Source organism: Trichechus manatus, unplaced genomic scaffold (genome assembly GCF_000243295.1).
Source record: "Trichechus manatus latirostris isolate Lorelei unplaced genomic scaffold, TriManLat1.0 scaffold00076, whole genome shotgun sequence".
Taxonomy (NCBI): Eukaryota; Metazoa; Chordata; class Mammalia; order Sirenia; family Trichechidae; genus Trichechus; species Trichechus manatus.
The window spans coordinates 13,131,347-13,157,714 of NW_004444012.1; the positions used below are offsets into that span (position 1 = coordinate 13,131,347).

The 26,368-nt window shown below is 43.7% G+C and overlaps 1 protein-coding gene and 3 non-coding genes across 4 annotated transcripts in view; 1 reads left to right on the top strand and 3 right to left on the bottom strand.

Moving 5' to 3' along the window:
* SHF (Src homology 2 domain containing F) overlaps positions 1 to 10,789 on the bottom strand; it is a 31,359-nt gene extending 20,570 nt beyond the window's left edge. The window contains exon 1 of the mRNA XM_012556735.2: positions 10,673 to 10,789. Within this exon, the coding sequence (XP_012412189.1) occupies positions 10,673 to 10,789 (117 nt within the window). The remainder of the gene's footprint in view (positions 1 to 10,672) is intronic.
* TRNAH-GUG (transfer RNA histidin (anticodon GUG)) lies at positions 7,367 to 7,438 on the bottom strand. Its single transcript has one exon. It is a non-coding gene; the product is annotated as a tRNA-His (tRNA).
* On the bottom strand, positions 10,429 to 10,500 carry TRNAH-GUG (transfer RNA histidin (anticodon GUG)). The gene has a single exon. It is a non-coding gene; the product is annotated as a tRNA-His (tRNA).
* Positions 10,790 to 11,231: 442 nt separating the features above from the next.
* On the top strand, positions 11,232 to 11,303 carry TRNAH-GUG (transfer RNA histidin (anticodon GUG)). The gene has a single exon. It is a non-coding gene; the product is annotated as a tRNA-His (tRNA).
* Positions 11,304 to 26,368: the final 15,065 nt, after the last annotated feature.

A 26,368-nucleotide genomic window follows, 5' to 3' on the forward strand; every position in this document is an offset into this window, starting at 1 on the left:
CCGGGGCCGGAGCCGGCCGGAGGAGCTCCGCTCAGTAGCATCGGGCCCGCCAGACTGAGCTAGGGGAGAGGGGAGCGGGGCGGGCAGCGAGGAGGGGGCGGGGCTCCGCCGGGCGGTGGGAGGGGCGGGGCCTGTCAGTAACAAGGAAGGGGAGGGGCTCCGCTCCGCAACCGTGGCCCGCCTCCCTCTGCCGGGGCGGAGAAGGGAGGGCGCTGACTGCCTGTCGGTGTGCACGCGCGAAAAGTGGGTGACCGCGGGGCAGGGGATGCGACTCCTGACTGTGTGGACGAATCCTCCACGTGTCGCCACGCGTGCCCCTATGGGGGTGCACCCGTCCACATCTGTTCCCCCTCCTCAGCTCCCTAGGTTCCCGGGCCTCTGGCGCCTTCTTCCCATCCCTTCTCCAAGCCCTCTCAACCGGGAAACAATATTTCTAAGAGGAAAATCTAGAGAGAGAGACAGAAGGGACCGTTCTGTAAGATGTAACAGCTCCCCCTTCCCACCTTGTTACCTTGGGAGCCCCACCTAACCCTCCCATTCAGCTGCTCGTACCGCACATATCTGGACCCAAATTGCTTCCCAAACCAAGCAACCACATCTCACATCCTATCCAATCAACTCCCTAAAGACACCCACCTCTCCCATGTCGTTTCCACAGACACCCTCGATCACACGCAAATAGCCTTTCGCACAAACACCCCCCACCTACAGGCTCACCCGCCGCGAGCACGCCCACCCGGTCCAGACTGCAGCGCGCACGCCCGCAGAAATCCCTTCAAGTCACATCCCTGATTTCATTGTCAATCAGATTAGTGACAGAATAGAAACAGACAAGTCAATAAATCAAGTCTGGAAACAGTTCCAGTGCTGCCTATCACAAAGCCAAATACTAGGCATTTTTTGTCTTAGAAATAAAGCCAGTTCCTACCCCAGAAATGTTGTAGCCCTGAAGCCAACGCCAATCTTTGAGTCTGGATGCTCTGGCTCGGTTGGAAAAGTAGTGCCTCCCCGCAGCCTCACCCCACCATCACTCCCCTGGGCACTGCCTCAGGGTCACCCCCACTCCTCAGCTCTTCTGTGCCTTCTGAGGGAGAAAAGAGCCAGTGGGGTCCATTCTGGAGGAGTCCCAAAGAGAAGGGGGCAGTTCAGAACTGGAGGAGAGAGAACACTGTGAGGGCACGCCTGCGAATCCCCCAGGATTTCTAAGGCCCCGGGCTTCAAAAGTACTTGTTGAGTTCCTGCTTTGTGCAAACTCTAACTACCAACTACCAACACCATGCCTAGCATCAGTCAACGACAGGGGACAATTAGGAAGGAGACAGTGCTTCTCAAACTTTAGTGTAAACACGAATCTTCTGGTTCTGATTCTGTAGATCTGGCTGGCATGGGGTCCCACAAGCTGGAGTTCTAACAGGCTCCCAGGTCACACCAATGCTGCTGTTCCCTCAACCACAAGGCTGTAAGAGATACTGAAAAATCTGATATTGTGCCTGGCTTCATAAAGTATAACAGAGAAAATAATATATAGGTGCACATTTTTTAAACGTGCAATTTAAAAAATTGACTAACATAGAGATGATAAGTACCAGAAGAATGGTCCAGTTAATCCATATTGGAGGGTCTTCAAAATCATCAGGTATGAGGACATGGAAAAGTCACTGATCCAGGAGTCCAACAGTTGTGGCTCTAGCCAGACCTCTAGGCAAGGTTCTCAATGCCACAATGCTCTCCTTCCTTACGGCTGGAGAAAGCATGATGAGAGTGTGTGAAGACTAAGGGAGAAGATGGATGTGAGCGAGCTTTTAAAACTGTAAAATGCTTACAGTGGAAAGGTGTCAAATGAGGCCACGTATGTTTAAGAAGTATGGAGTTAAGCTGCTGACAGCTCAGAGGAATGGGATCAATCAAGTTTGCACAAAAGAGAACAGGCTTCTTGACAGAGATTAGGATTTGGGACAGATGAAGTAATGGGGTGCAAGGTCATGCCAAGTCAAGGCGTCAGCAGGAACCAAGCAAAGGCATGAGGGTGGAATCCAGTATACCATAAATAAAGGGAGGATTCATGTGGTACATAAGGTCACCATGAGTCAGAACTGACTTGATGGCACCTAACAACAGCAACAACATGGTGGGAAACAATAAGAAAAAATTTAGGTGTGTGTGTGGTGGGGGGGAGCGGTGCAATAAAGGTAGGATTTTGAAATGATAATTTACAAAACGATAATACTTTGTGTGCACCATGCACATACACTTGTTTTAAAGGATGTGTTACTGCACTTTCCTCCCCACCAGAGTGTGAGCTCCTGGACGCAGGCGTGGTTGAGGCACCTCACGGGGCCAGGCACCTTGCTAGGAGCCCTGGATACAGAGGTTAGCCCAGCTTCTCCAAGACTTGGGTGGAGTTTGCCAGATTCCAAGTCTTGCACGTTTAGCATTTCACTGTAGAATCTGGGATTCTCAGAGAAGCAGAGGTGTCCCCATCACCTAGTACAAAAGCGGTCACGTGACAGAGGCTTAACAAATGTTGAAACGAATAAAAATTTTTTCTGTTGTCCTTGTTTTTATATAGCTCTAATCACGATATACACACAATTTTTGTCCTGCTTTTTTTTCATTTAACGTTGGATGAAAATTTCCCTATTGTTGTTATGCAGGCTTTATTTTTTTCCAATTTTTTTTTTTAAATTTCAAATCTTCAGAAAGTTGAAAGTGCAGTGGAAACCTGTATAACTTTCACCTAGATTCACCACTTTTGCTTTATCCCTCTCTCTTCGCTAAACCATTTGAAGCAAGTTGCAAATATCACGATGCTGCAGCTCTAACTGCTTACGAAGAATAAGGAATTCTATGAGGCCATCACACCGTTATCACACTTAGGAAATTTAACAGTAATTCAACAGTATTATCTATTATACTGCCCATATTTAATTTTTTTCATTTTTCCCAAGAATGTCTGTCATGGTTTGAATTATGTCCCCCAAAATATGGGTGTATCAACTTGGCTAGGCCATGATTCCTGGTACTGTGTGATTTTCCCGTATGTTGTAAACCTGCCTCTATGATGTTAATGAGGGAGGATGGGTGGCAGTTGTGTTAGTAAGGCAGGACTGGATCTACAAGACTGGATTGTGTCCTGAGGCAATCTCTTGAGATATAAAAGACAGAAGTGAGCAGTGAGAAAGGGGGACCTCATACCATCAAGAAAGCAGTGCCGGGAGAGGGTGCGTCCTTTGGACCGGGGTCCCTGAGCAGAGAAGCTCCTACTCCAGGGGGACACCGAAGAGAAGAAGGCTGACAGAGAGAAAAAGCCTTCCCCTGGAGCTGACGCCCTGAATTTGGACTTTTAGCCTACTTTGACTGTGAGGAAATACATTTCTCTTCGTTAAAACCATCCACTTGTGGTATTTCTGTTATGGCAGCACTAGATGACTAAGACAATGTCTTTCATAGTTTTTTGTTTTTTTTTCCTGATTCAGGATTCAATCAAGGTTTACCCATTGCATTTGGTTGCTAAGTTTCTTTAGTCTTCTTTGATCTTGAACAATCCCCAAAATTTTTGTTGCTAGCTTATTTTTCATGACATTGATCGTTTTGAAGCATCCAGGCCAGTTGTCATGTAGAACATCCCACTTTCTAGATTTTTCCATAGTTTCCTCATGATTAGATTCAGGTTTAAACATTTTTGAATAGGTGATATTGTGGCCTTCCCAGTGTGTTACATCGGGAGGTCTATAATACCCATTTGTCCCTTTATTGATGACTCTAGGCTCAATCACTTGGTTAAGGTTGGGGTCAACCAGATCTTTCCACTTCATAATTTAAAGTAAGCTGGGGATGATATCATGAGAACTTTTAACTATTCACTCCCAACAACTGTTTACCCCACGGTTTTAGACTCCATTGATGATCTATGCTTGCATTTGCAAGACAGGGAGTTGCAAAATGGTGATTTTCTAATTTTATAATTTCTTCTGCATTTCTTAGTTGACACTCTTCTGTAAAGAAGAGCTTTCTGTCCCTACCCCTACCCCCACTCCTCTCTCTCTGTCTCTCTTTCATCACCATGGACTCAAGAATTCTTTTTTTTATTCAATGTGATATAATCCATTATCATCAGTAATCTTTTCGATGCTCAAATTGTCTCAAATTTGGCCAATGGGTGCGTTTTCTAGAGGCCTCTGTGTCCTTTTGAGTTGGTCCCATCAATATTTAAGAACTTACTTGCTTTTTCACTTAAGATATCTCCAGATCTATAACCAGTCATTTCTCTAAAGGCCTCTTACTCCTTTTAATGGTATTTAAAATTTGGTTTTATACTTTTAAAATGGCTTTTTAATATCTTGCCAAATTAACATACCTTAGTTTAGTTTAACATTACCTTACTGTTGCGTATTTCGGTTATTTCCAATCTCCTGTTTTATAAATAATCTGTAATGAGCATCTTTATTAAGATAACTTTTCCAATTTTAGGGTTATTTCCATTGGTGAGATTCCCAAAAGTGAAATTATTGCAACAAAGTGTGTAAATTATTTTCTGATTCTTGATACACATTGCCCACTTTCTCTCATGGAAGTCTCAACAATGACTTCTTAAGTGTCAAACCCAACTATTTTGTCTCATTCCTTTTTCTTTTGGACTTCTTTGCTTCATCTGAGTCTGTTGAGCTCTCTCATCTCTGAAACCTTCTTCTCCCAAACTTTCCTTAAAATGACACTGTCTTGGCCACAGCCTTCTCTTCCTCCCTTAACTGCCTAAATCTGAGCACGTCCCAAGGCCTAGTCCTCAGCCCTCTGCTTATCTTAACGGGTGCTGAGCAGAGAGTATCTTCACTCCTGTTTGCCTGTCTTTCCATGTCCAGTCCTGTTCTGAGCTCTGATCCCTCCTGGATTTTGCCTTCTTCTAAGTCTGGTTCTTGCCTTTTGTCTCCAGCCTTGTCTTGGGTTCATCTCTGTCCATAGACTTGCTGGGACAACAATATCCTAGTACTCTCACATAAGCACTCTGTTCTTTGAGATTCCGGGGTTGAGATGGAGCTTCATTTGGGCCAAATTTTGTTTGGTCTATACAGTTTAGGTCAACACAGTGTTTAAAAAATAATTGCATTTGTTGCCAATATTTAAAAATTTGGGGGATTTGCACAAAAAATCCAGATGCTGGCTGCTTCTGAAACATCAGATCTGGTGTCTTGGACTTATATTCCCATCAAGTACAACTGGCAGAAGATGAGTAGTCTGGGTGCCCTCAGCCCACGCTGCTGAAGCTACATTACCAAAGGCCATATTGCCTGTTGCCATAAAGTTGATTCCAACTCACAGTGACCCTATAGGACAGAGGAGAACTGCCCCACAGGGTTTCCAAGGCTGCAAATCTTTATGGCAGCAGACTGCCACATCTTTTCTCACCTGGAGTAGCTAGTGGGTTTGAACCCCTGACCTTTCAGTTAGCAGCCAAACACTTAACCACTATATCACCCGGGCTCCAAAGGCCATATTAGGCCTAAAATTTCTCATTGAGACTCCAAGGCAGTTGCATTTATCATCAACTTTTCTTGCTGTAGACTTAAGAGGAAAATGAAGTATTTCTCCAGGGTGTGTCCCTGTCGAGGATGGGAAAGGAAAATATATAGGCCTAGAGAATCGTAAGTTACTAGAAAAATGGGAGTGTACTATTTTTCTGATCTGAAAATAACGTGGTTCTGGAGGCACCTCAGAGCTCCTTGAGTGGTGCAGCTGACTACTAACCAAAAAGTTGGTGGTTCAAACCCACCCAGTGATGCTGTGGAAGAAAGGCCTGGTGATCTTCTTCGGTAAAGACTGTTGTTTTAAAACTCATGTTTTACAGAGTAGAACTGCTCCATAGGGTTTTCTTGGCTGTAATCTTAATGGAAGCTGATTGCCAGGCCTTTTCTTCCACAGTACCACTGGGTGGGTCCAAACTATCAACTTTTAGGTTAGCAGTCCAACGCAAACCGTTTCTCCACCTCAGGACCTTTCATAAAGATTACAATCAAGAAAATCCCATGAAGCAGTTCTGCTCGTACACACATGGGGTCGCCAGGAGTCGTAATGGACTCTAGAGCAATGGGTTAGGGTTTGTGTGTGTGTATGCGTGTGTGCGTGTTAAAAGAATCCAACCTAAGATACAACCATAAAGAAAACCTGGCCACTTCACTCATTTGCGGACTTTTTAAAGAAACCTTCATGGGCTGTGTGCTTAGAACACAAACGCGAGGAAGACTCAGGTCCTGCCTGCAACCGACTTGAATTTTCTAACATTAGCAGTTTGTGACATAAGCTGGATCCTAGCAGTAAGAGAAGTGAAGGATGGGAGTACAGTGTCTTAAAAGGGTCTGCTAGGTCAAGTCCCTCTTCCTAACTCCAAACTCAGTGTGTGTTCTCTGCGCTTCCAACCTGAAATCAAAAGAGAGCTGCTTCCCAACAGAACCCAGGCTCCAATCCAAAGGTTTTTATGAGTACAGTAAGGATTCACTTTCTCTCATTTTACCAACTTTAACCGCCCCCCACTCCTCCCCAGCCAGGAGCCTGGGCTTGGGGAGGAGAAAGACAAGACCCCAGGTGGGTGGAGATTCCCTACCGGCGGTGTGTGTGCTCTTTCCGGCGAAGGCAGATCGGCTACCAGTACAAATCTATGCGCCTCTCGTTCTGTCTGACTTGGGGGGAAAAGGGAAAGGAAGGAAGGGATACAAGAAACGGGGTGTGTGTGTGTGGGGGGGAGTATATTTACACGCATTTATACATACTTCAGTGTTTGTTTATACAAGGACTGTCATAGAAAGATATATACTGTAAGCTGGCAATAATTGGTAGATGGGGTGAAGACTGAGAGGGAGCCTTATTTTCCACTGGATTAGGTACGTGTATCCCGTATTTGGAGCCCTTGTGGCGCAGTGGTTAAGAGATCGACTGCTAACCAAAAGGTAGGTAGTTTGAATCCACCAGCTGCTCCTTGGAAACCCTACAGGGCAATTCTACTCTGTCCTATAGGGTCGCTATGAGTCGGAATCGACTCGATGGCAACGGATTATTCTTTATTTAAAAATGAACCACCAAAATTTTAAAAATGCACGGAAAGGAGAAAAAATCAGAAGGTCACAGGGGCGCTGTTTTGCCGGTATAGGTGATAATTTAGACAACGATTTTCGGGAGGGGATTAAAACTTCGATCTGAAGCTATGTTCAGCGCATAAAAATGAGAATTATTGGAGGTTGCGATCTTCAGGGTGGCTTAATTTTCAGGGAAAAATATACATCTGTAACGGTTCATTTCAAGAAAGTGCATTATTTATACCAGATCGTTTCTGGCTAGAAAAATGACCGAACCCCTTGCCGTGCCATTGTTCCCACAATGCCGTGACTCGGATTCGAACCGAGGTTGCTGCGGCCACAACGCAGAGTACTAACCACTATACGATCACGGCGAGCTACCGGGGACTCGCAAGACTGTTCTTCTGATTGTCCTCTTCAATAGTCACAAGCCTTGCCAGCCTGTACGTCATTAAACGGGAGGGGCTCCACCCAAGGCCAAGTCTGAGAATGCGCAAGCGCATTGTACGCTCGCCGGTTGCTTGGGTTCTCTCCTGGTTTGGTCTCTTGGCCGTCAGGGACAGTGATAAAGCGATGCGGAGAGGTGGGCTCCGTGTGAGCGCCCTGGGGGACTGACGGGGACCTCTTGGGCCTTCAGGGATGGGGCTTGCCGGAGCTCAGAGTGCTCACATGCCGTGTAACTCCCATTCCTTAGAAGACGCCCATCTCCTGTGCCCAGTAGACCTTTCCAGCGAACCTCCAGATTTCCCTGGTCTACCGGGAACCTTAACAACAGCAGGGGGCGCTCCTCAGGGTTCCTCCTCTGCTGATTCTCCCAAGACTGACCCAATGCCGCTTCTGCGGAGGGTGTGGGCGCCCCCAGAACAGGGCCGGGCATGTGGAAGGAGCTCAGTGAATGCTTCTCTCCCTCTGCCCTCCCACACTTTTCCTTCCAGTTCCTCCTACTCTTCGAATGGCCCTGACTCCTCTCTCCGGAGTTCCACCGCCAGGCCCGGTATCCACCTCTGTTGTGCGTCTGAGGGGGCCGGCAGGTTTTTCTTCGTGTCCATCAGCGTCCCGCCCCCAGGGCGCCTGAAACAGGGCCAGGTACACAGTAGGCAGTGGCAATTCGCTAAACTGAGAACGTGCCATTGGTATCTGACAAGTGAATGCAGAGTGACGACCCGTCCCCACGTCGCCCGCTCCCAATAACCCTCCAGAGCCGCCAGAGGGATCTTCTTAACACGACTTGAACCCTTTCACTCTGCCTCACCCACTCTTACCTCTAGACTGCAGGAAATTCGTCTCCTTTTCCCATCTTCATTTCTTGGTCCTTCCTCAGAGTCGTTCCTCATTCTCTAATTACTTGCATTCTTTCACTCAGCAGGTGCCTGAGAAGCGCCTACTACCTGTCAGGCCAGAGCCTTTGGGCATTGCGAGGGCGGGGAAGACAGAAGACTTAACAAAAGGGAATTTCTTTTTCAAGACTTACTTCAAAAGTCTTTGCAACCCCGACATTACTGGCACTAATGAAAAAAAAAAAAAAAAAAAAAAAAAAACCCAGAAAATAACAAATGTTGGAGACGCTGCAGGGAGATTGGAACCCTTATGCACTGCTGGTGGGAATGCAAAATGGTACAACCATTTTGGAAAACAATGTGGTGCTTCCTTAAAAAGCTAGAAATAGAAATACTATACTTCCAGCTCTCCCACTCCTAGGAACATATCCTAGAGAAATAAGAGCCGTCACAGGAATAGGCATATGCATGCCCATGTCCATTGCAACATTGTTCACAATAGCAAAAAGATGGAAACAACCTAAGTGCCCACAGACAGATGACTGAATACACAAACTATGGTACATACACACAATGGAGTACTACGCAATATAGAGAACAATGATGAATCTGTGAAACATCTCACAACATGGATGAATCTGGAGCATATTATGCAGAGTGAAAAAATAGTCAATCACAAAACAACAAATACTGTATGAGACTACTATTACAAAAATTTGTGAAAAGGTTTACACGCGGAAAGAAACAATCTTCAATGGTTACAAGGGAGGGGAGGGGTGGGGAGAGAAAAACAGTAACTAGACAAGAGGTAAGTGTTAACTTTGGTGAAGGGTAAGAGTACACAATACTGGGGAAGTCAGCACAACTTGACCAAGGCAAAGTTGTAGAAGCTTCATGGATACATCCAAACTCCCCGAGGGACCAAGTTACTGGGCTGAGGACTGGGGGCCATGGTCTCAGGGGACATCTAGCTCAATTGCTATAACATAGTTTATAAAGAAAATGCCCTGCATCCTACTTTGGTGAGTAGCATCTGGGGTCTTAAAAGCTTGTAAGCAGCCATCTAAGATAGTCCACTGGTCTCACCCTGTCTGGAGCAAGTGAGAATGAAGAAAACCAAAGACACAAGGGAAAGATTAGTCCAAAGAACTAATGGACCACAACTACCACAGCCTCCAACAGACTGAGTCCAGCACAACTAGGTGATACCTGGCTACCACCACCAACTACTCTGACAGGGATCACAACAGAGGGTCCTGGAAGAGCTGTAGAAAAATGTAAAACAAAATTCTAACTCACAAAAAAAGACCAGACTTACTGGTCTGACAGAGACTGGAGAAATCCAGAGAATATGGCCCTTGGACACCCTTTTAACTCAGTACTGAAATCACTCCTGAGGTTCACCCATCAGCTGAAGATTAGACAGGCTTATAAAAAAAACAATAACACACGTAGCTCGACCACTACGTGTACGAGACTATATGGGCACACCAACCCAGGGGCAAGGACTAGAAGGCAGGAAGGGACAGAAAAGCTGGATGAATGGAAATGGGGAACCGAAGGTCGAGAAGGGGAGAGTGTTGAGAAGTCACGAGGTGGGCAACCAATGTCACAAAACAATGCGCATTAATTGTTTAATGAGAAACTAGTTTGCACTGTTAACTTTCATCTAAAGCACACACACGCAAATTAATAATAATAATAAAAGTCTTTGCACATGAGATTTTCTTGGCTGCTTGACAAATTCCTATTCTGCCTTTAAGAGCTACCTCGAAGGTCACCTCCTCTATGAAGACTTCCCTTCTATTAGAAATCCATTTTCAATGCTTCCATGGAACTTGTACATATATGTCTATTACAACGCTTATCAGCCTCTGTGCTTTGACCCTGAAAATGACACGTGCATACCCCCAGAAAAACTGGCCTGCGGTCTTCGGAAGTCCATCTTCGCCAGAGTTGGTATAAATGTCCTTTATAACGGTCACAAACGGGGTAGAGGCTATTTTTGAGAATGTTACAGACTCGAGATAAAAATGAAGGAAAGTAATAAAAGTTGCGTATCTCCTGCCGTGTCATTGTTTTCACAATGCCGTGACTCGGATTCGAACCGAGGTTGCTGCGGCCACAACGCAGAGTACTAACCACTATACGATCACGGCGAGCTACGGAAGACACACGCCTTTTATGTCTCGCCTGTACTCTTCTCTGTTAAAAGTCCCGCCCCCTTGAAATGACATTGATTCATCATTGCCTGATCCAGCTCAGCTCCAACCAGGCGGTTCCCTGAGCACACGCAGGCGCAGTGGCCTCCTCTGCCTTCTAGAGTCTCACTCGTGCTGGCTCTCTGACCACGTCGGGCGACCGGCGACGGTGGGAGCTGCGCTCGAGGTTCCTGTTCCCCCAGACCTCGAAGGAAGTTGTGCGGGTGTTTCGGAACTGATTTTCCATCTTGTGGAATTTAAGGGACAGCCCAGCCCCAAGCAGTGTCCGTCCAGATAGTGTGGCAGCCGGGATATATATTTTGGGGGTGAGAGGTACCCCGGGACCACCAGGCGACCCTGGGGCCTAACATCGTAGGGGCTGCGGGGGAGTCTCAGTGTCCTTGAGCCTGGCCCCATAGGAGCTCTTTAGTTTACGGAGCACTTTACGGTCGTTGTCTTGCAGTCCGCGAGGACGGGCAAACAGAGACTTCAGGCTGGGGAGCCCACGGCACCGTGCCCGCCACCTAGAGACCCCCTTGGGGTACGACGGCCGGGGAGGGCCTTCCGCCACCCTACTTCACTTCAGGATCGGCGCAAGGTGCAGAAGGTCTTGGTAATTGATAGAAAACTTACTACGGTCACCTAGGATGACACCCGATCTCAAGCGACTTGTGGCGTCCCGGTAGCTCGCCGTGATCGTATAGTGGTTAGTACTCTGCGTTGTGGCCGCAGCAACCTCGGTTCGAATCCGAGTCACGGCATTGTGGGAACAATGGCACGGCAAGGGCGTCTTTTTAGACTCGGGAAGCCACATTCTATTCCCTGCTTAGGTTGGGCTGCTAAGTATCAGGGCAAGGAGGAAATTACGCCGCAGCCATTACGAGTGCTCTACGGAGAGCGGAAACTCTCGGCCTTTCCTTTAAGTTTTTCATCTGCTAGTTTATCAGCCAACCTCCATCTTCCCCATTATGTGATTGTTTTACTTGAGGACATTTCTGCTCGGTACCCCTTCTGTTTCCTCATTTGGCCTCTGTCAATGGGTACATCATATATTTGGTCCTCTAAAAGCCTCAGACTGGCTAAAACGTCAATATTTTGGGTGTAGGGCTTATAGGAACAAGGGGCAAACATTTATTAAACATCAGAAGAGTGCAGAGTAGACAGTACATTGCATTCTTGGTTCAGATCCTGTGAAAAGCAAAAAATATGACAGCAGTGGAGGCGCGCGTTCCCATAGCCACTCCAAGGGGTGCTAATGAGGGAATTTTGGCTCCATCTCCACAGCCCCATAGGTGGGAGCATGTTTTCTCCTGGAGGCTTCTTCCCAATCTACCTGAGCTTTAAAGCCAGTTTTATTTGTTGGTTTGTTTTATATGCACTTAAAAACCCCAAGCTCAGCATGGGACTGTCATTTGGCATTGGGCAAAACGGAAGTGAGTTTTGGATTCGGCTCCCAGGTGCCTGGCAGGCAACTGTGTCACTGTCAAGGAGGGAATGAGATAAGACTGCATGCGCAATGAGCCTCTCCAGCTCCTCCCATGGGGCCTGGAGGTGGTGAAGCCAATCAAGGAGCATGCCTGGGAGAGATGGGCCTTGCAGTGGGGTTGTGCCCTCTTTACCAACAATCCATCAGCAAGGACTTGCTAGACAGTGTGTAAAAGCAAGACACTACTGTGGACTGCAATTTTCCCAGGTATCCCATCTACTAGTTCCTTTCATTTGATGAGTTTAAAGCCACACCACAGGTCAGCTCAGACCAGGAGAGTGCTATGAGCAGAATAGAATGGGGTTAAGGGGAGCCTGGGAACCGGCCAGGCTTTGGATGACTAGGTTAAGGGTTATATATTTAGAAAATCAACTGCACCTACAAAAACAGAACAGCCAACAGGAATGTGATGACTTTTATGCCTTGGACTATTCATCAAATAACTACAGTGAAGGTTTTAAAATCTACAGATTGGAATGAGGTGTCAGGGTAGGAAGGAAGGAAAGGAAGGCTCTGGCTTTCCGCCTGATGGCCTTGTCGCCATACCCCCAACTCCTCTTTGCAGGTGCTTCTGTGCTCTAGGAAACAAGATGCTTCTAGAATCTGGGGAGAAAGTCAGGAGAAGTGATTCTCTAAGAGTATGACAAGTAAAAACAGTCCGCCAGCAAAACAAAAGCCACAGATATACACCATCTCCGGTAACCCACTCTAGCCATCCGGGTCTATTCAAGGTAACGGAAGTGTATTCTGAGGCTGGGGTGCTCAGGAAAGCTGAACTGAAATTGCTACGTTGCAGGAAGAGTAACAGAAGGGGAGGATCCTCTTCTCTACTCCTGGCTGCTGGTCTTCTTGGCAGGTATACAGTTATTCTGGAGATGGGCGCATCAAAATTTTATAACATCCTCTTCTGAGGTCATTCAATTAATTCCCCTTGCTCTGAGTTCAGGCCCACAAAGCAGACTTTTGACAGTGATTTGACTGCCCATGTAGACATTCCTGCAGGGAAGAGCATTGCTCTGACCAACCTTCTGATTTGTTGGCACTTATTCTTATCACTGTTGGTATTTTGATTTAGACTTGTAAGAATCTAGTTGTTAGAAACCCTGAGAGTATGGCCCTCGCTACTGAAGTTACTCTTGAGGTTCACCCTTCAGCTAAAGATTAGACAGGTCTATAGGGCCAACAATAAGACGTGAAGGACGTGCTTCATAGTTCAAACATGTACACATGACTAATGGGCACACCAGCCCAAAAGCAAAGACTAGAAGGCAGGAAAGGACAGGAAAACTGGAGAAATGGAAACAGGGAAACTGGGGTGGAGAAGGGGAGAATATTGACACATTGCAGGGTTGGCAACCAATGTCACAAAACAGTTTGTATATTAACTGTTTAATGAGAAACTAATTTACTCTGTAAACTGTCACCTAAATCACAATTAAAAATTTTTGGTTGCTGTGGTTCATTTCCCTTGAGGCTGCTCACCACTGGGTGCACTGACAAAATGGAGTTTCTGGGCTAGCAAAGCTGAGAGCTAGAGACCCTGGCCTGGGATGACTTCACCAAGACCTTGCTGTCTTAGAACACCCGCCCTGAGCAGTCAGCACACTCCTGCACACCACCCCCACCCCCCCAATCCTCACCTCCACCTCCATCTCTTTCTTTAAAACCAACACTTACCTTTTGTGATTTCTGATTCTGGAAATGTGGTCCTTCCTGCACCCCCCTCCCAGCTTGGGGTCCGAGCTGTTCTCTAGGCCTCAGCACCAGGAAAGAAGCAGGCTGTGTAAGAGCTCTTGCTCACACATTCCAGCTCCAGCTGTTCCAGTCTTGGTCGGATTTGTTAGTTTCTGCAGATTTTCAGTCTCCATTCTAAGTCACTTTGAATTTTTTTTCTTCCTTTCTTACTCTGAGGTACAGTAAATAGCTGACACCTTTTCTCTAGGCTAGTCCTAACACTAATTAAGGGGTAGCGTAGCTTAGTACACAGGAATCAAATCGACTACATCTGTGGAAACAGATGATGGAGAAGCTCAATATCATCAGTCAGAACAGGGCCAAGCACTGACTGCGGAACAGACCATCAGTTGCTCATATGCAAGTTAAAGTTGAAGCTGAAGAAAATTAAAACAACCCCATGAGAATCAAAACACAACCTTGAGTTCATCACACCTGAATTTGGAGACCATCTCAAGAATAGATTTCATGCATTGAACACTAATGACCAAAGACCAGACTAATTGTGGAATGACATCAAGGACATCATACATGAAGAAAGCAAAAGGTCATTAAAAAGACAGGAAAGAAAGAGTAGCCCAAAATGGATGTCAGAAGAGACTCTGAAACTTGCTCTTGAATGTCGAGTAGCTAAAGCCAATGGAAGAAATGATGAAGTAAAAGAGCTGAACAGAAGATTTCAAACTGCGGCTCAAGAAGACAAAATAAAGTATTATAATTAAATGTGCAAAGACCTGGAGTTAGAAAACCAAAAAGGAAGAAGATGCTTGGAATTTCTCAAGCTAAAAGAACTGAAGAAAAATTCAAGCTTTTGAAATCTTCTATTCAGCTCTTTTACTCAATCATTTCTTCCGTTCACTTTAGCTACTCTATGTTCAAGAGAAAATTTCAGAGTCCCTCCTGACATCCATTTTGGTCTTTTATTTCTTGTCTTTTTAATGACCTTTTGCTTTCTTCATGTATGATGTCCTTGATGTCATTCCACAACTCCTGCGGTCTTTGGTCATTAGTGTTCAATGCGTCAAATCTATTCTTGAGATGGTCTCTAACTTCAGTTGGGATCTTCTCAAGGTTGTATTTTGATTCTCGTGGAGTTGTTTTAATTTTCTTTAGCTTCAACTTTAACTTGCATATGAGCAGTTGATAGTCTGTTCTGCAGTCGGCCGCTGACCTTGTTCTTACTGATGATATTGAGCTTCTCCATCGTCTCTTTCCACAGATGTAGTCGATTTGATTCCTGTGTATTCCGTCCGGTGAGGTCCATGTGCATAGCTGCTGTTTATGTTGTTGAAAAAAGGTATTTGCAATGAGTAAGTCATTGGCCTTGCAAAATTCTATCACATCATCTCCGGCATCGTTTCTATCAATCTGTATGCTGAGCAAATAATCCGAAAAGCTGGATTATATGAAGAAAAACATGACATCAGGATTGGAGGAAGACTCAGTAACAACCTGTGATATGAAGATGACACAATCTTGCTTGCTGAAAGTGGCGTAGGCAAAGAATATTGAATATACCATGGACTGCCAGAAGAACGAACAAATCTGTCTTGGAAGAAGTATAATCAGAATACTCCTCAGAAGAGAGGATGGCGAGACTTTGCCTCACATACTTTGGATATGTTATCAGGAAGGACCAGTCCCTGGAGAAGGACATCATGCTTGCACAGGGTCAGCAAAAAAGAGGAAGACCCTCAACGAGATGGATTGACACAGTGGCTGCAACAATGGGCTCAAGCATAACAATGATTGTGAGGATGGCACATGACCAGGCAGTGTTTCTTTCTGTTGTACATCAGAACCGACTGGATGGCACCTAAAAACAGCATATATATATGTATATATATATTTTGGTATAAGTGCATAGACTTCTAAGGGGCAAACTGTGAAGGAGCCATTTAGATACATAAGCTTCAGAGTGTTTGCTTAAACAATCAGCTCCATGGCTTTCTGGTCACACATAGCTTATCTGGGAGCTGCTGCAGCTGCAGGTCACCACATAGGTGCTGTATAGACTGGACCAGCAGCATCAGTATCACCTGGGAGCTTGTTTGAAATTTAGAATCTTGGGCTACACTCCAGAACTACTGGATCAGAATCTTTATTTTAACAAGACCCTCCCCAGGTAATTCATCCGCGCATTAAAGTTGGAAAAGTTCTGCTCTAGGCTAGAGAAACTACTGGCTCTCATGAAGCCCATCTTTGTTCACCTTGTGAGGACTAGGGTTACTAGCAGGGGACTGCCGGAGTCTACTGGGCCTCATCAACGGGGTTCAGACTAAAGTTGGAGGGTGAGAGGATGGAGAGCTGGAAAGGAATGATCAAGGGACTCATGTTTGAAGGCATCAAGATAGGAGGCAGCAAACCTGGATTTCCACTAAGAGGTGCTGCACCCCAGGTTGTGGGAATGGAAAGCTGATGCTGGGAAAGACATTTAGTTCAAAAGAGAACACTTTGAATTTAACCCTTTATACCACCGAGCTCATTGCACAGGATTCTCTGGGTGTTCAGGATTCAAGCTCCATACTTTCATTCATGCATTCATTTATTCATTCAATAAACTAACATCTTTTAGCCCTTAAGGTGTTGTACACTTTAAGATACTTCTTGCCCAAAATAATTTATTTTCTAGCTGGAAGAAAATACGAGCCCACAGGCAACAATCAGAAAATAACACAAGCAAGAACAGCACAGACGAAACGCTATAGAAGGAAGAGGCATCCGTTGAGGCAGTGGAAGGCAACCCTCCAAGGAAGAGCGGACATGAACTACTTCCAGAAGAACCGTAAAGTGAGGGAAGCTTTTTTTCAGCACTTCCAGCCCCCTCATCCTGACACCTTCCCTCCTCTTTGTGTTTTCCTTATCTCATTCATTCTTATTTCTCAATCGATGAATATTTATTAAGGGCCTAAGATGTGCCTGGCATTGTTCTAGGTTCTGGGGGTATAGTAATGAGTAAGACAGGTATCTTCTGCTCATGGACCTTGCATCCTAGTGCAGGAGTCAGAAAATAAACAGTTAAACAAACTTACTAAGAAAAATTGGAGTCAATGAAAAATGATGTGACAGAGTGTCCTCCTGTTTTCTGCCTATTGCCCACCCCTCAACACCCTCAGCAACTTCGTCTGCATAAAGGTATGATGACTGATAATAGTGTTGCTTTTTAATAGGAATCAGAGCTTTACACTAAAGAGAGAAACTCTAACCTGGACTGGCCCAGAAGTGGGCATAAGGAGCCTGCAGATCTGAGGAGATCTCGTGTGGGCAGGGTGAGGAGAACTCAGTGCCCACAGGTGGATGCTGAGGGCTGATGAACAGTGCCAGATGATCCCTTAGGTAGGCCAAGAACTTGCCAAAGACACTAGGAAAACAAAGCATTCATCCGGGGGGAAAAAAAAAAAAAAAAGAGTTTTTTTTTTTTGAGACAATAAAAAACACCTGAGTGGTAATTTTCAGAAACAACAAACCCAGAACTTTGTTGGAAATAGTAAACTATAAAATAACTATTTAAAAAAAAAATTTCAGTTACAAATGGAGCACCATAATCTTTTCAGTGCTTAGGGCCTTAGGAGGTTTAATCCCACCCTGGCAATGTACGAAATAAATCCACTGGATGGAAGATGCAATCTCTAGGAAAAGAATATGGGAGACCCTGAACTGACGAAGAGTATGTTTCTGTCAGCCAGTAAAATAGGTGTTCAAAATAGCAAATAAATTCAGTGAGAAAAATAAAGTTGTATTTCTTGCATTCTTGAATTTGTCAACAGAGATGTGCACCAAATACACATGTAAAGCAATTAGCAGGGAAGCTGGCGTGTGGTAAGTGCGCAAGATGCATTAGTTTAACTCCTGTATCTAGGTTCGTCTCTCCATGCCCATAGAAAGAAGCTATGGGGAAATCCTGCAGGACTATAGTTTTCATCATAAGGCCTGAGACTTGTTCCTGAGTCAGGAAGAATGCAGGAGCCCCCTCTCAGAAGCACAGGTCAACATTAGTGGTTTCCAAACATCATTCTAGAACCAATAAACTTGGATGAGTTATTCATCATAGAAAGAGAAAAAATAAGGGCAATGTGGTTAAGTTTCTCAAAATACTGAATGTATTCCATTTAAAGGACTGCCCTCTAGGCTGAGATTATGTCTTTCCTGCTTTGGGGGTTTTAAAGTAACTTTTCTTTTGTAAAATGATGGAGAAAGTAGATGATAATTTTGAAAAATGTCTTTACTTGGAAATATTAAAAATTGACAATCCTATGTTGGTCCCCAAAATTATTTTTTAAGTTTTACTGGTCAGTGAGATCTAAAAGTATGAAAGAACGAACTACACAGCCCAGAGAGCAAAGCATCAGGCTGAGAAGAAATGATCCTCAGTGAGTAAGGGGTCTGCAGAGGACTGCTTAGAGGGAGAAGTGCCCCTGTTCTGTCTGGCAGTGGTCCAAGCTGACACCTACCCACCAAGCAGTAGCCCCTAGCATGATTTTAATGAGACTAGTTCTTACTCTGAGATAATCTCAGAGTGAAGAAATAATCACAATTAGGCTAGAAGCATATGTAAGATATGTTGGAGCTTAGATCATTCATTTCACCAGGATGTGACATTTGAGCTGGGTACCAAGGCATGCATAGTAATTTTCCTGGCAGAGAAGGGGAAAGGGTATTCTAGGCAGAGAGAATGGCAGAAGCAAAGGCAAGGAAGGATGAACATACAGCTAGCATAGGGAAAGCCAAGTCATAGCTACAGCAGAACCCATGGAGGGGAGAGTGGATGGAGAGAGAAGCTGAAGCCAATTTGTAATGAATCTTTTGCCCCTTGTTGAGTCAGGTCTTTTCTTGGAGGCTGGTGTTTCTTTACATTCTGTGGCAACTAACTGCCTTGGGGATCCACTGAAAGTCATAGGCTTGCTCTCAAAAATAACACACCTGTGCATTCTTCTGCATAAAATTTCAGTAATTCATAGATTTCCTGTAGGCCATCCATGGGCTCATTACAGGCACTGGGGACTATTTAAACTTTTAAGCAGTGGAGGGACACAATCAGATCTGTGTTTTAGAAAGGTGAGGTATAAATAGACAATTATATATAAATGTATATTAGGTACACAAAACCCATTGTAGAACTGCCCCCATACAGTTTCCAAGGAATGGCTGATGGCTTTGAACTGCTGACCTTTTAGTTAGCAGCCGAGCTCTTAACAACTATGCCATCAGGGCTCCATTATGTACACACTATGTATAAATCCTCCATGTATTGGCAAAAGCCTTCATGGTCTTAATTCAAACGACAAATAAAAGAATTGCAAGTCCCTAGTCTGGTTGTTGAGGTTGGGGCTTAGGGATTAATCTGGGGGAGGAGGGAGGAAATCTTCCCTCACATCAAACCCAGAGTATTTCACCTTTAGCTCGACGGTAAAATGGGGTATGGGCATGTTAGATGAAGGAAATGGATGAGGCCTGAGAAGAAGCTCTGACACTAAGGGTATAATGTATTCTAGAGTCAGAGTAGTCAAAACAGCATGAAAATAGATGTATCCATGTTGTGTGATCCTGATGTCACTGTTAGGATTGAGAATCTGACATGATGACAGAATATGCACGTTTTAAATGTGATTTTAAGTTATCAGGGAGAGACAAATGCAAAGATTGTAACAAACTGACTTGGCTTTTTCACTTTTCCAAACTTTCTCCTAAATTTTTCAATTGCCTCATATGCATTCAAAAGCTGGACAAAAAATAGGAAGATGAAGAAGAATTGATGCCTTTGAATTATGCGTTGGCGAAGAATATTGAATATACCATGGATTGCCAGGAGAACGAGCAAGTCTGTCTTAGAAGAAGTACAGCCAGAATGCTCCATAGAAGCTAGGATGACAAGAGACTTTGTCTCACGTACATTGGACGTGTTATCAGGAGGGACTAGTCCCTGGAGAAGGACACCATGTCTGGTAAAGTAGAGGGTCAGCAAAAGAGAGGAAGACCCTCAACAAGATGGACTGTGTGAGTGGCTACAACAATGGGCTCAAACATAGCAACGATTGTGAGGGTGACACAGGACCGGGCAGTGTTTCATTCTGTTGTACATAAGGTCGTTGTGAGTTGGAACTAACACGATGGCACCTACCAACAACAACTCCTAAATTTCAGAGTGAAACTATTTCTGTTTCTACTCTGTACTACTTGTCTCAGAAGTGACCCACCATCACTTCCACCTTATTCTATTCATTAGAAGGAGTCACTAGGGAGTCCAAGGAGAGAAATTAAACTCTACCTCTGGAAGGGAGGAGTATCGAAGAATTTGTGGTTATATGGTTCACTGGCTCCACCCTGGGTCTAGATGACGTCCTTTTTTTACCACATGATCAAAACTGATAAGAACTCCTTTTGCCCTCAGTTTTCTTTAGGTCAAATGCTCTAAGAAAACTTGTGTTTTTTTTCTTTTTTAGGCAAACACTTTATTTTAGATGATTGTAGATTCACATGCAGTTTTAAGAAATAATAGAGAGAGATCACTTATACCCTTAACCTGTTTTCCGCAAGGTAACATCTTGCAAAACTATAGTACATACCTCACCAGGATACTGGCATTGATACACTCAAGATACAGAACATTTACTTCACCACAAAAATCTCTCATGTTGCCCTTTTATCGTCAAACCCACTTCCCTCCTGCTCAGATCCCCTCCTTAATTCTTGGCGACCGCTAATCTGTATAGCATTTCTGTAATTTTGTCATTTCAACAATGTTACATGTGATGGTTAAGATTGCATGTCAACATGAGGTGGCCATGAGTTGGAACTGACTCAATAGCTACTGGTAATTCTTAGGTACCTCATCTGTAAAATAGAGTATTTCATAGGGTCGCTACAATAGTTAAATGAGTAAATAAATCTAAGGAGTTGAGAATAGGATTTGCAAAAAAAAAAGAAAGAAAATACAAGTAATATGAAAGCAATCCATTTCTAGGTCCACAGTGTTTTCTCAAGCACTAATGGAGTAACCAATGACATCATCATCATCTGTATTGTTGCTCTTACTACATTATTACCTGTCAAAGTTTTCAGAGTACAGTAACATTGGGTTCTAATAAACATTTCTATTCAAATTAAAAAAAACGAAAAGATTGCGTGTCGACTTGGTTGGGCCATGATTCTCAGTGTTTATATTTGATCACTCCCATGATGGAATCTGCTGTGAGTAGCCAATCAGTTGAAAGAGAGTTTCCTTGTGGGTGTGGCCTGCATCCAAATATAAGCAGATGTTCTGGCTTTGTACTCTCTCTGGATTCTGCAGCTGCTTCCTGTTCATCTGACCTCTGGTTCTTGGGACTTGAGCTATCAGCTTATCTGCCAGTCTTGGGATTCATTGATCTTCACAGTCTGTGAGCAGGAGCCATGCTGTCTGACCTGCTGATCTTGGGTTTGCCAGCCCCTGTGGCTACATGAATCGAGAGAAGCCTCTATCCTGATCCACAGACTTAGGACATTCCAGCCTCTACAATCATGTGAGCTATTTCCTTGATATAAATCTCTCTTTATATATATTTATATGCTTTACTGGTTTTGCTTCTCTAGAGAGCTCAGCCTAAGACATTATATAAATAGAATAATACAGTATGTAACCTTTTGGGATTGGCTTTTTTCATTCAGCATGATACCTTTCAGATCCATCCAAGTAGTTGCATGTATCAATAGTTCACTTCTTTTAATTGCTGAGTATTATTCCATGGTATGGATGTACCAGAGTTGGTTGAACCATTCGTCCCTTGAGGGACATCTGGGTTTTTTCCAGTTTTTTGCCAATATGAGTAAACCTGCTATAAACATTTGCATATAAGTTTTTTTTTTTCCATGATCATAGTCTTTATTTCTCTGGGTTAAATAAATGCCCAGGAATGCAACTGCTGGGTCATATGGTAGTTGCGTGTAAGAATTTGTGGTGGTTTTAAAATATGTCCACAAATTCTTTGATACTCCTATCTTCAAGAGGTAGAGCTTAATTTCCCTCCATGGACTCCCCAGTGACTCCTTCTAATGAACAGAATAAGGTGGAAGTACTGGTGAGTCACTTCTGAGACAAGGTCATAAAGGTCATTCCAGCTTTCTTTTTTTTCTTTCTTTTTGATCACTGGCTCAGGAGGAAGCCAGCTGCCATGTCACAAGGACACACAAGCAACCCCATGGAGAGATCCATGTAGGAAGGAACTGAAGCCCCCTGCCAACAACCAGCAAGGAACTGAGGCCTCCTGCCAACAACCAGCAAAGAAATGAGGTCTCTGGTCACCAGCTATGTCAATGAGCCACCTTGGAAGCAGATCATCCAGCTCCAGTCAAGCCAACATTTTGACTGCAACTTCATAAGCCAGAATCACCCAGCTAAGCTGCTTCTGAATTCCTGACCTACAGAAACTGTGAGATAGTAAATATTTGTTGTTTTAAAATTTTAATTTTGGGGGTAATTTATTATGCAGCAATAGATAACTAATAAAATACAGAGTCAAATTAAAAAAGCACATGTCATTCTTCCCTCTTGACATGATTCGGAGAGACAGCTGGGCAACATATAGAAGCTATTATCCTTCCCCTTTTTTTAGCTTTCATTTTGTTTTATTTATTTATTTGAACACTTTATTGTGTTTTAGGTGAAAGTTTACACAGCAAATTAGTTTCCCATTCAGCAATTTATACACAATTTGTTCTGTGATGTTGGTTATAATCCCTGCAATGTGTTAGCACTCTTACTATTTCCACCCCATCTGCCCTGTTTCCATCCATCCAGTTTCCCTGCCCCTGCTTGCCTTCTCAGCTTTGCTTTTGGGTAAATGTTGACTGTTTGGTCTCATACAGTTGATTGTTTAAAGGAGTGCATTCCTCAAGGGAGGTGATGGCAAAATTTGGAAACGGATAAGGGTAATGGTTGAACAACATGATGAACATAGTGAAGATAGCTGAAGTGTCAAATGTTTTGTTACATGTATATTTGCCATAATAAAAAAATTGACTCCTCGGAGTGATATTCTCTGTCTAGCATTTCTTTCTCTTACCTTGCAGCGTTCCTAAAAGATAAAAATAATAACATCTAGCACTTATGAAAGGCTACTATGTGCTGCAGTGCTCTTTGAAGGTAAGGGATATTCGGAAGTTTTTTTTTTTTTTGGAAAACTAACTACTTTAAATGAGAAAAACATAACATTTGTCTGTATAATTATTAAGTAGTAAATTTTTTTTTTTTTTGGTCTGAAAGTTAGTCATGTAACAAAAGCATTATTTGCCTGTTTATTATGAACAAATTTTGCCTCTAAACCCCTTTTAGTGGATTATGTAATATATAATTCATTGTATCATGTAATATATATAGTTTATTATATGCAATAGCTTTGAACAGCCATTTTCCTTGGAAAATGTACCATGTCATCCTCTGAGTTTTGTTCATAGAGAGCTCCTTCTTTTGACAAAGAATTGAAATCTGGGACTTGTCACATGGGAAAGGAGCTTCCTTGAACTTCCGTTTGTAAGACAGTCAACATTGCAGGCATAGTGTTCACTCCCTGAGGAAACAACAGTTCTTGACAAGAAGAAACGTGGTTTCAGCAAAGAACTTGTTGCTCCAGGTTTGTTAAAAAATAGACTTAATATTCTGTTTCAATTCCTACATTAAATATATGGGAGGATATTTTTAGTTATGGGAACCCTATAAACGGATGAGTGCTGTATCCTTGAGCTTTGAGTCAGTGAAAAAGTGAACTTTGAGCTTTCAAAATATACATTTCACTTGTTTAGAAACAAAGTTGAGTTTCTGAAAAATCTTTTTTTTTTAATGGTCAGAATTTTACAGACTAAAGCAAAATACCAGTGTTAGTGTAGGTAGCTGCCAAGAAGCTCTCCAGACCATGTTCCTCTTGCAGGCAGATGTTTTCAATGTGACTTGTACTTGTGTTGAAAACATCCGATGACCTAGCTGCCCCTTTTCCTGACTCTGAGGCCACCTCTTGGACCTGAGAACAGATTTAGCTCCACCAGTTCAGATCTCTGTCCTCGTGCCTTAAACTTGCCCCGAGGCTTCTCGTCTGGCTTCTTGAGCCCAAGACCAAGCCCAGCCCAGTCCCTGGGCTCACCCTGCTGGGCTTGCCTTTGGCCCAAGAAGGGTCAGATGATTAGATGTGTGTCAGGAGCCGTAGAAGTACAAAGAAACATAAGGAAGCATGGCATTGTAGAAAGAACATTGAATCTAAATTCAGGGGTAGAGAAAGAAGAGAGCAACACAAGGGAGGAGAGAAAAGAGAGAGAACATTTATTGAATGTCTCTATGTACCAGGCAATGAGTCAAGGTTTTAGAGTCATCTCACTTAATTCCACAGATCTGGGAAGATGCCATTATTATCTTCCTTTTAAAGGTCAAATACTTGTCAAAGATTTTGCCCTAGGTGATAAATGTGAGATTCTGTGGGGAAAGAAATAGCTCTGTGGGGCCACAGAGGACTCATTACTGATTAGATAAGGGAGAAAATGGGAAGCTAGATTTCGCCCTGATAATGAAGAACAACCAGCCATTCCCTGGGAGAAAAGACCTGGCAATCTGCTTCTGTAAAGATTACAGCCTAGGAAACCCGATGGGGTAGTTCTACTCTATCCTATAGGATCACTATGAGTCAGAATAAAGAAGACTGAAAAAGAATTGATGCCTTTGAATTATAGTGTTGGTGAAGAATGTTGAATGTACCATGGACTGCCAGAAGAATGAGCAAATCTGTCTTGGAAGAAGTACATCCAGAATGCTCCTTAAAAGTGAGGATGGTGAGACTTCATCTCACGTACTTTGGGCATGTTTTAAGGAGGGACCAGTCCCTGGAGAAGGACATCCTGCTTGGTAAAGTAGAGGGTCAGCGAAAAAGAGGAAGACCCTCAAGAAGATGAATTGACACAGTGGCTGCAACAATGGGCTCAAACATAGCAAAGATCGTGAGGATGGAGCAGGACCAGGCAGTGTTTTGTTCTATTGTACACAGGGTCGCTATGAATAGAACAGGCTTGAGGGCACCTCACAACAACAATGACAACATGAGTCAGAATGGACTCCATGGCATACAACACAACAATGAAGAAGACTCTCGGACATCCAGGTTCTTTCCATTGACCCAGGCTGGCTTGCTCCATTGTTCGCTGTAACCCAGGGACTCACCACTCTGAGGCTGCATTTTCTTGTCTTGAAAATGGAGGAAATACACTGATACTTGCCACACTATTTCATGGAGTTATTGTGAGGATTGTTGTGTCAACGAACAGGAATGAAATTCATGCAGGGAAAAAAAGCCATACAGATTCCATTCAACACCTAGTCATAGTTCCTACCTGCTTTGTGGGGTTTAATTTTAGAACAAGAAAAGAGATGCTCATGTTTATAATGCATAAACTCGTTAAGTTTATTGCATTTAATTATGACCAGAGAGTCAGGACTCACAATTATAATGTTTGTCCAATGGTTAGAGTCCAAGTTTTTAGACTTTAGGCTTTTAACTTCAACGAGAAGTCATGATACAAGCTTAACTTAACCAGCTGCGTGTCCTGGATGGAGATCTCTCAGTGCTAGGGTTTGAGGTTGGCTGTGGCAAGTCTGCCTTGAGCAGAGCTTCTGGCAGCACTGGGTCTTTGGAGAGCTCTTGAGATAGACCAAGATGGAGAATAGTTGCCTCTGACTTGCTCTCAGTGATGGATGGAAAGCCTGGGGTTTTTATATGATTTAGTCCCTCTGGTCCTGCCTGATAAAGGTCTTCTTGGGGAGGGGAGGTCCTAACTCACATTGTATCAGGATAACGTATGTCATAGGCCTATAATCAGGGGTGCACATTTGGGGTGTTTTAACACAGATAAACTGTAGGCTATGTTACACTTTATCAGAGTGAAGCAGTTGTTTTACACTGAAGTAGCTGGCTATGACATTAGAACATATACAGAACAGAGAAGTTAACTTATCAGTTTTAAAACTTAACCTAAATATCTAAATCACACATTATGTGTTTTACACCTGTGTGATTTGGGATCATTACATTGTAAGCTTAAAACCAAAAAAAAAAAAAAAACCACTGCCATCAAGTCAATTTCGACTCCTAGCAATCCTATAGGACAGAGTAGAGGCCCTATAAGGTTTCCAACACTGTAATCTTTACAGAAGCAGATTGTCACATCTTTCTCCCAAAGAGCAGCTGGTGGGTTTGAACCGCTGACCTTCTGATTAGCCGCCAGGTGCTTAACCACTGTGCCATGATTTAGGAAATAATATTGGAGTTATTATTCCCTGTCCTTGAGCATAGGGAATGTGACCCAGCTGGAGCTGGGCTCACAAGAGCTCACAAGGACACATCAACTGGGCCCTGAGGACACATCAACTGGGCCCTGAGGTATAAAGACAATAGCTAAGATAATCTTGGAAAGTATCTTTTAGGGAACCTTTCACATAAACCAATCACACAGAACACAGAGGACTTTCTACTCTTTTTCTATTAGCATTTAGTGAATAGAACTTTGTTGAACCAATGAAGACCCTCCTGACTGTCGTTACTGAAACCTGTACCAATGATTGTTAAGAAAGACGATTCAAAATGTAGGATCACAGTT